Source organism: Monoraphidium neglectum (assembly GCF_000611645.1).
Source record: "Monoraphidium neglectum strain SAG 48.87 unplaced genomic scaffold scaffold00641, whole genome shotgun sequence".
Classification (NCBI taxonomy): Eukaryota; Viridiplantae; Chlorophyta; class Chlorophyceae; order Sphaeropleales; family Selenastraceae; genus Monoraphidium; species Monoraphidium neglectum.
The window spans coordinates 1-8,341 of NW_014012987.1; the positions used below are offsets into that span (position 1 = coordinate 1).

The 8,341-nt window shown below is 65.2% G+C and overlaps 2 protein-coding genes across 2 annotated transcripts; one reads left to right on the forward strand and one right to left on the reverse strand.

Moving 5' to 3' along the window:
* Nucleotides 1–568: 568 nt before the first annotated feature.
* On the reverse strand, nucleotides 569–6,374 carry MNEG_4568 (oligopeptidase B; the record flags this gene model as incomplete). The annotated part of the gene is made up of 15 exons (XM_014046950.1): nucleotides 569–574; nucleotides 790–871; nucleotides 1,174–1,229; nucleotides 1,561–1,643; nucleotides 2,117–2,226; nucleotides 2,654–2,706; nucleotides 2,915–2,998; nucleotides 3,437–3,526; nucleotides 3,884–4,038; nucleotides 4,341–4,372; nucleotides 4,587–4,648; nucleotides 4,952–5,051; nucleotides 5,341–5,420; nucleotides 5,796–5,957; nucleotides 6,234–6,374. 15 exons carry the CDS (start codon nucleotides 6,372–6,374, stop codon nucleotides 569–571), a joined length of 1,296 nt encoding a protein of 431 aa, XP_013902404.1.
* Nucleotides 6,375–6,421: 47 nt separating this feature from the next.
* Nucleotides 6,422–7,785, forward strand: MNEG_4569 (hypothetical protein; the record flags this gene model as incomplete). Its single annotated transcript, XM_014046951.1, has 2 exons — nucleotides 6,422–6,442; nucleotides 6,925–7,785. 2 exons carry the CDS (start codon nucleotides 6,422–6,424, stop codon nucleotides 7,783–7,785), a joined length of 882 nt encoding a protein of 293 aa, XP_013902405.1.
* Nucleotides 7,786–8,341: the final 556 nt, after the last annotated feature.

Below are 8,341 nucleotides of genomic sequence, written 5' to 3' on the forward strand. Positions count from 1 at the left end.
GCGCACGCGCGCTCGCATGTGCACATACAGCGCTCACATGTGTGTGCGCACATCTGCTTGCCTGAGGAGACAAACGAGTGAAACGTTCGTCGGCCCCCCGCGCCCCCACCCCCATAATGCATCAAAACAGCGCAGGGACTACAAAATACCCCAGCCCCCGGGCACACGGACCTCCCCCCAGCCGCCCCTGACCTCCAGCCAGGCTGCACACATACATATCTTTGCATGCATATCTGTGTACGTGAATATCTGTGCATACACACAGAAGCCGGCTGGTCAGCCAGGTCAGCGAATAGTTGGCTCACCTCCAGCCAGGCTGTAGACCGCCTCATCAAATTCCATCACCTGCCCCTCCCCCAGCGGCCCCGCCGGCGCCGCGCCGCCGGCCGGGACAGGGTGAACCACCACACGCGTTGAAGCGTTTGCCCTTTCGTTGACAACAATGTATTTGAGGGACGCGCCGACGCCCTCGATTTTGACGTCTGAGCGGTGGGGCACGACGACCTGACGGCGGCGATGATGATTGGTGGGGGCAGGGGGGCTTTCGGCTTCGGTCGTGTCGTTTGGCTCAAGGCTGTTGGAGATTGTGTGGGTGTGTTCGTGTGTGTGTGTGTGTGCGCGCGCGCGTGCGCGCGTGTGTGCGCGTGTTAGTTTTCGAGTATGTGGTCAATGTGCGGGCATGCAGATGCGTGTGCGTGTGTGTGTGTATATTGTAACGGGGGTTGTGGGTGCTTGTGTATACACATGTGTTGTGAGTGTGCGCACGTGTGTGTGCTCCGGCTCCCTCACCGTCTGATCCTGGGGGTTGCTGACCGGCGCCACCCGGACCTCAGAGTTTGGGTGCTCCTTGTCGCGCAGCGAGATGAGGAACCTGTCACGAGACCGGGGAGGGAGGGGGGGTGGTTGCGGCGAGGGGGGGCAGCGGTGCGCGCGACTTGTCGGCGGCGGGGGGTGATCGGAGCGGCGCTGTGAGGGCGCGCGGGCCGGACAGCGCGGGGGAGGGGGGACTAGGGCCCGGCGCTGGCGACTGCAGCGGATGGTCTAAAAGCGCGGCGGCTGCGGGCGCCGCCGGTTTACGAGGAGAGCCGCGCGGCACGCGCAGGAGAGTGGGGTGGGCCGGCAAGGCTGCGAGTCAAGCGTGTCACCCCGCAAACCATGCCCGCGGCCACCCACCAGCCCTTGCCCTCGCCCTTCGGCCCTGGATGGTGGCTCAGAGAGTACTCCACGTCCTGAGGCGTGGCGGTTGGTTGGTCGGTTGGTCGGTTGGGTTCGGTTGGGCAGTTGGCTCATGGCCAGGGTGGCCCGCTAGGGAGCAAGGGCGGCTGGTTGCTCCAAGAGGTCGCGGCCCGGGCAATCAGTCCTGTCGCGCCCAAGGCGTGACGCTGGAAGGCTGCGCGGCAATGCCTGTGTCGCCTTCAAGGTCCAGCTCGTTCAAAGCGGGCGCTGGAAGCTGGACGGCCGTGGAAACATCCGCCCGGCGCACTCCATATGGGGATGGCCCGCCCGAAGGTTGGAGCCCCGGGCTCAAATGGGGCCCTGAGGCTGGGCTTGCCCCCTCACCGGCACTCTGGGCAGCGCAGGCTTGAACTCCCCAGTGGGGTCGTCGGCCGAGAGAAAGCGCGTTTCACTGGTGACGGCGGAGCCTGGAGACAAGGGCCGGGAGGAGCAGAGCAGAGCACGAGGGGTAAGGTGAGGTGCAAAAGGTGAGGGCTGCAAGCGTCGGACGGGCGTGCCGCCGCGTCGGGGGATGGGTACAAGCTAGATTGGTTGCGGAAGGGTGGGGGTTGTGTCCTACAACCTAGAGTGGTCGCAGCATGATGGGGGTTACATCCAGCGCTTTCGTGTGGAGGGCCCCCTTCTCCCGTCCCTGAAATCGCGCCACATGACCAGCGACGCGGTTGCCCAACCCAGCCGCCCCCGACCATCACCCCCTTGACCTGAGCCAAAGTCCCCCCCCGCCCCGCCCTGCCTCGTGAGATTGAAGCCCATCAGAGCAGATTATGGAGCACGCAATCCCCCCCCCCCCGGGCCCGCCCGCGTGCTCAACAAGCATTTGTCATGCACACCCGAACGGCCCCCAGCCCAGGCCACAGCATGACGTCATCACTCGACACACCCGCGTGAATGTACAGAATCTCGTCACTGGAGTCGCGGCCAATGCCGACGTAAAAGGCCTCGTCAGCCTCTTCATACACCGCCACGTCATCAGAGTGCGGGGTGCCGATCCTGTGGGCGGGGCGGGTAGATCGACACACAGGGGGTTGGAGGGAGGGGCGCAGCGTGGATCGGGGTCGAGCGTGACGCCCGACACGAACTGCGCGTGTGCACGAACCACAGACACACACACACACACACACGCACGCGCACACACACATACACACACACACACACGCACACGCACACACACGCACACGCACACGCACACGCACACACACATGCACTCGCATGCACTGTCCCAACGAAAGCCAAGGACGACAGTCCTTCCAAGTGCCTATGTGCGCGCACACACACACACACACACACACACACACACACACACACACACACACACACATCCACACAGCCCGCACTCACTCTCACACACACAGGTTACAACACTCACATACCCCGCCACGCGTCCTGACTAATCGCGTCCCCCAGCTCGCGTCATCACCTGTGCCTCATGACCTTGTAGGGGCGATCCAGGTGGTCCTTGAGGGTGTAGAACTGATGAGTCATGGCGGGAGGAGGGCGGGTGAAAAATGCAGCATATAGGGCATTGCCGGGGGCCAACGCTGCAACCCTGCATCCCTGGTGCTGCAGGGCAGGACTAAATCACCAGAAGAAGAAGAACGAGCATTGTGTGATGCCCGGCCGACTGCAGGTCTTTAAGCAGCCGGCATTGCGCCCACGGCGTCAAGGTGGCGGTGCACACCAGGGTGGCGTTGTCGTTGGCCCAGACCACGTCGCCGCTCGTGTTTGGGATCGGGCCGCTGAGTCGCGCACTCGTGGCGATGTCCTGGGGGGCGAGCAGGGTGGCGGCGGGAAATGACAGGCAGCCACGGTGCTGGTGCTGAGGAGTATTTGGGGCGTGCATGGCTTGGCGTGAGGACGATTCCAGGGGTTGGCTGGGCGGTCTGCCCGAGCACGGTTCAACAACCAAGGCTGTTGCTCACAAATGTGGAGCACTCCACAGCCGTGGTGTCCAATCCGAACTTTGGAGACACTCAGCCAGCCGGACAAAGCTGCAACTTCCAAAGTACACGCCCTCGAACCAATACCATCGGCAGCCACCCCACTCGCTCCCTGGCCGCTCCCCCTTGCTCCCCAGCCCCTCCCGTTGCTTCCCAGCTCCCAAATAATCCGGACGGGCGCCCCGCGCCCACCCCACCACTTCCTGAGTGCACTTTCATCCACAAAGAGCCCCCGCCTGTCCCCGGCGCCCCATGGGCCGCACCTTGACGTGCAGGTTGTACCGCTCTCCCCCCACCACGTCCTCCGCCCAGGCCAGCAGCTTCTGGTCCGGCGACTCATCGACAGACGACACCTGTCGACGGGCGCAGGGGAGGCCGGTTCACGATGGACGAGGAAATCGTGTCTAGAGGGGGGAACCGAGGCACATGGGCAAGCAGGCCGTGTCGGTCTGCCGGCACGCATGCGTGCCGCGAGGCGACGGCCAAGTCCGGTTCCGGGAACCACACAAGAATTGGAGGTTGCGATATGCATAGAGTGCCGATGCACCATGCGCGCACGCACGTGAACGCGTGCACTCACGCGTGCGCGCGTGCAGATGCACAAACCGTACGCCCACACCACACTGACCGACGGACACAAACCAAACGTCAACACACACGCATCCGCAGAACACCCATGCACACCAGCGCCTTCACTAGCGCCACCGCACCATGTAAAACTCGTGCTTGCCCTGCTCCTTCCGCGCGTTCTCATCCAGCAGAACCTCCTCCACCGCCCCCTCCGCGGGGGCGTCCGCCTCGCTCGGCGGCGCCGCGTCCGCCGGCACGGCCTTGCGGCAGTGCACCTTGTACTGCTGGCCCTCGCCTGCAACCCCCGACCGGAGGTTTTGAGGTTGTGTGAGGGCGGGGCAGCGCGTTGTTGTGGTCTGGGTAGGGTGAGGCACCTGGCCAGGGGTGCTTCAAAGAGCAGGCCGGCTTTGTGAGGCGTTGGGTTTGGGAGAGCCGGCAAACGGGCGCTTGGCCGAGAATGCAGGTGCAGGCGCAGCTGGCACGTCCTGGGGTCAAGCATGCATCGCGCGTCGACGCGCGCGGCGTGTACGTGGCTGCAGCAGCCGCACGGCGCCGGCCGGGACGGCGCGGCATTCGAGGCTCGCCACCAATCTGCACCTGTTCGGCTGTAGTACCAGTAGCCCTTGTACCTGGGGGGGGTGATTTTTGTTCATATACAAACATGTGTGCAGCGGAAGCCCATGGGTCACGGCAGGCAGGCGGCTACAGCTTGCTTGCTTGCGTGCCTGGCCTGGCTGCTTAGCTCAGCCTGCGCCCTGTCGGAAGGCGGGCAGGCACCGGCCTGCCGCGTGCCGCATCGGCCCCAGGCCAAGAAGAAGGCAGCAACGCCTGTCCCCCACCCACCTGGTCGGCACGCTGGAGTCCTCCTCCTGGATGCGGCCGCGCATCTCCTTGTACAGGGCGTCCTGCGGTGACCACCCAGGTCGAGCCAAGGAGAGGTAGGGACAGGGGTACTCCACGATCGATCAGCACACGCCAGCGCCAAGGGCGGACAGCGCTTCACCCTTCGCCGCCACGCCTGCGCCAACGAGCCAAGGTCCCCCACGCGCTTCCCTCCCGACGCAACCAACCCGACCAGCCGCTCCGAGCCCTCTTGAGCCCGGTCTGCACCCTCAAGCCGGCACCCCCAGAGCCTTGGGAACCTCCAAAGCCCATATCCTATCCAATCAAATCTTCGTTGATTTTGATTATCATCAGCTTTCCCACACCTGCAGGTCCTTCGTGTCTGCCAGCACCGCCTCAGTGTAGGAATTCTCCTCCTTCAGGTAAGCCAGCACGTCCTTGTCCTTGCGCGCGTCGTCGCGCAGCCTGCGGGGACCAGCAGGGGCGATGGCACGCGGCCACCGCGATTGCAGCCATCACTGAGAGCGATGCGCGTCTGGCAATTATGGGTGCCAAAGCTCAGCTAATGCATTCGACACCCCCACCCCACACACACACACTTACTCTTGAATTGAAACCACACAAACACACACACACACACACACACATACACACACACAGACATATGTAACCACATTTATGCACGCACACACACACGCACACACGCACATGCATGCACATACACGTGGCACATGACCAACCCGCGAGCACCCACCAGTAATACTCGTCGCTGCGCACGTCATCATGTAGGTTCAGGTCGAGGGGCCGCCTGGGGGCCACCGGCGGCTGCAGGACCTGTCGCGCATGGAGGCAACATACAGCTGAGGCCAGCGTGGATCCAACATGCACCCGTCTAAGATGATGTGTTTCGTACGCGGGGCGGGCGGCGAGCAGCTGCGGGGCCATCTGACGCCCTGGCCGGGCCACCTGCTGCCGCCCGCCGCCGACGGAACGCTCCCGGTGCCACGCTCGCCACAGCCATGCCATGCCCCGCGCTCGCGCGCGGCCGCCTCGACGCCTGCAGGCCTCTGCCGCCCTCGGGCTGCCGGCTGGTCCACACTTGTGAGCCTCCTGCTGGCGGTTTCGTTGAGCAGCAACCACGGCAGCTGCCCCGGCTGGGACTGCGTCGCCCCTCCTCACCCCGACTGACCCCGTTGCCACGCGCCGCACCTGCAGCCGGGCCTCCTCCAACTCGCCGCCCTCGCCCGCCAGCCGCGCCGCCGCCGCGGCCAGCAGCCGCCGCTTGGCGTCGTCGCCAATGCCGGGGCGCGGCCACGAGCGGAACAGGTGGGAGTGGCCGTGGCTCACGAGGGCGCGGACCAAGCAGCGCTCCTGGGGGGACGGGCGGCCGCAAGGGATGGGGTTGGGTGCGGGAGCGGGTGCTGATGGTCGTGCAGAAGGTGAATTGGACGCCGTCGCGGCTTGTGTGTGTATGTGTATAGAGGAGGGAATAGGGGCGGGACCGGCGGGGCGACGTCATGGCCACCTGCCAGCATATGGCCGGCGTCGGGGCGGCGAGCGACGAGGTGGAATCGACTGCGTATTCCGTGTGTTGCGGCTCGCGTAAGATTGGCAGTGTGGTGTGGGCGGGCGTGAGTGCGGCCGTACCTTGTGGGTCATCCACGAGTAGTTGCCGTTCAAGAGGCCGCGCACGCCGCTTGCCTGGCGGCGGCCAACGAAGGCTGCCGCTGCCGCAGCACCCGCCGCGGCGCCCGCTGCGGCGGCGACAATGACTGCGGACCTGCCCATAATCGATCGGCGATACACGGGCGGTGTGGCCAGCAAAGCTGGTAAAGATGCGCGCGCAGGTATCCCAGGTAAGATCGCGCCTGAGATCGGTCCTGGCAAGCTGAATCGATATCAACGGTGTAGCAGTATATAAACTGATGAATTCGTGATGATTTTGAAGGTTCTTAAGGGTGCATGAAGACGAAAAATTGCGTGTGCACCAGTAGCCACTCACCCTTGCAGGAACCAGCTGTTCTTTGAAGGCACCATACGCTCGATTAAGCCGCTCTGAATACGTTGTCTGATTTGTGATGGGCTTCGTCACGTTCTAGGTCGCCTCGTTTGGCAATATCTCAAAATCTGGGGTGTGTTCAGCGCGCCAGCCCTGCAGGCAGCAGCCCAGCAACCTATAAGGTGCAGCTGTACTGCCACAATGCACCAGCGCGCGGCCTGCCCAGCAGGGCTGCAGAGACGCGCAGCGCTTCGAGTGACCCCGTCGGGATGCCCGTGCGCCTTGCTGCAGCAGACCCATTGGGGGCCCGTGCAGCGGCAAAATAACTCACAAGTGCAGGTGCTCGCTGCGGCCGAGCCGCAGCAACGCCTGCAACGCGCGGCGCTGCTGCTGCGCCGCGCCGCAGCCAGTGGTGGCGGCGGGCCCAGCCCCACAAGCAGTGTTGACTTTGCGGCGGGCCCTGCGCCCAGCGGCAGCAGTAGGGCCGGCAGCAGTGGCGGCAGCGGCGGCAATGGTAGGGGCGCGGGGCCCTCCGTCTCTGCTGCGGCTGCGAGCGCTGCGGTGGCCCCGACGGCCGCAGCGCCCGAAGCGGCCAGCACCAGCGGCGGAGGGGCCGCGGGCGACCAGCAGCAGCAGCAGCAGCAGCAGCAGCAGCAGCAGCAGCAGCAGCAGCAGCAACAGCGCTCGTCCCACGGCGGCCGCGACGCGTCCCTGCTCTCCATCGAGGAGCAGGAGCGCGAGCTGCAGCTCGTGACCACCGACCTGCCGCGCACCGAGTCGCGCCTCGAGACGCTCGCGCTGTGGGTCGGCGCCGCCGTCGCGTTCGGCGGCGGCGTCTGGTACGTCCAGGGGGCTGAGAAGGCGCAGGAGTTCTTCGCCGGTTACCTGCTGGAGCAATCCCTATCCGTGGACAACCTGTTTGTGTTTGTCCTCGTGTTCAATTACTTCAAGACCCCGGTGGTGCACCAGCCTAAGGTCCTCTCCTACGGCATCGCCACCGCCGCCGTGCTGCGGCTCGTGATGATCATGCTGGGCACAGAGCTGGTGCAGCGGTTCGAGCCCGTGCTGCTCGTGTTTGCGCTGGTGCTGCTGTGGAGCGCGTACGGGCTGCTCGTCAGCGAGGAGGAGGATGACGAGGACCTGAGCAACAACAACGTGAGTGGCGGCGGGGCGCAGCGGCGGGGGGCGCCTGCTGTCTAGTGTTTCGGGGCCTAGGGTGGCTTGAATGACGCTGGCGGGAAAAATAAGCCTTGTTTGGCATTTACGGAGCAGGCTTGCGGGGGAGGGTGCGTGAGGGCTGCCTGCTGTGTGTGCATCACTGCGAGGCGTCACCCGTCCGGGCGCAGCAGTCAAGGTGGCTGTGTGGCGCAGCACTTGCGCAAGCCGCAAGGCGGCTTGCCGTCTGTGCAGCGCAGCGCCACGGGCTCCCAACCATTCTCTGGTGACGTCACACCCCGGCCCCGCGTATGCATGCCGCTGGGTGCTTGGTCAGCAGGCCGCGAGTCTCTTAAGGTCACCCACCCGGCCCCCCTCCCCTCCACGCGCACCGAGCCCTCAGCCCGCCGTCCGCCCAAACACTCACCGGCCCGCTCGCGCCCGCTCCCCTGCCTCGACGCGCCCCCGCTGCCCCGCCCCCAGATCATCAAGTTCTGCAGGAAGCTGCTGCCCGTCACCGATTACTACGACGGCGACAAGTTCTTCACCACCGTCGGCCCCGACGGCGCGGCGGCCGGCGTGGCCCCTGGCGGCGCCGCGG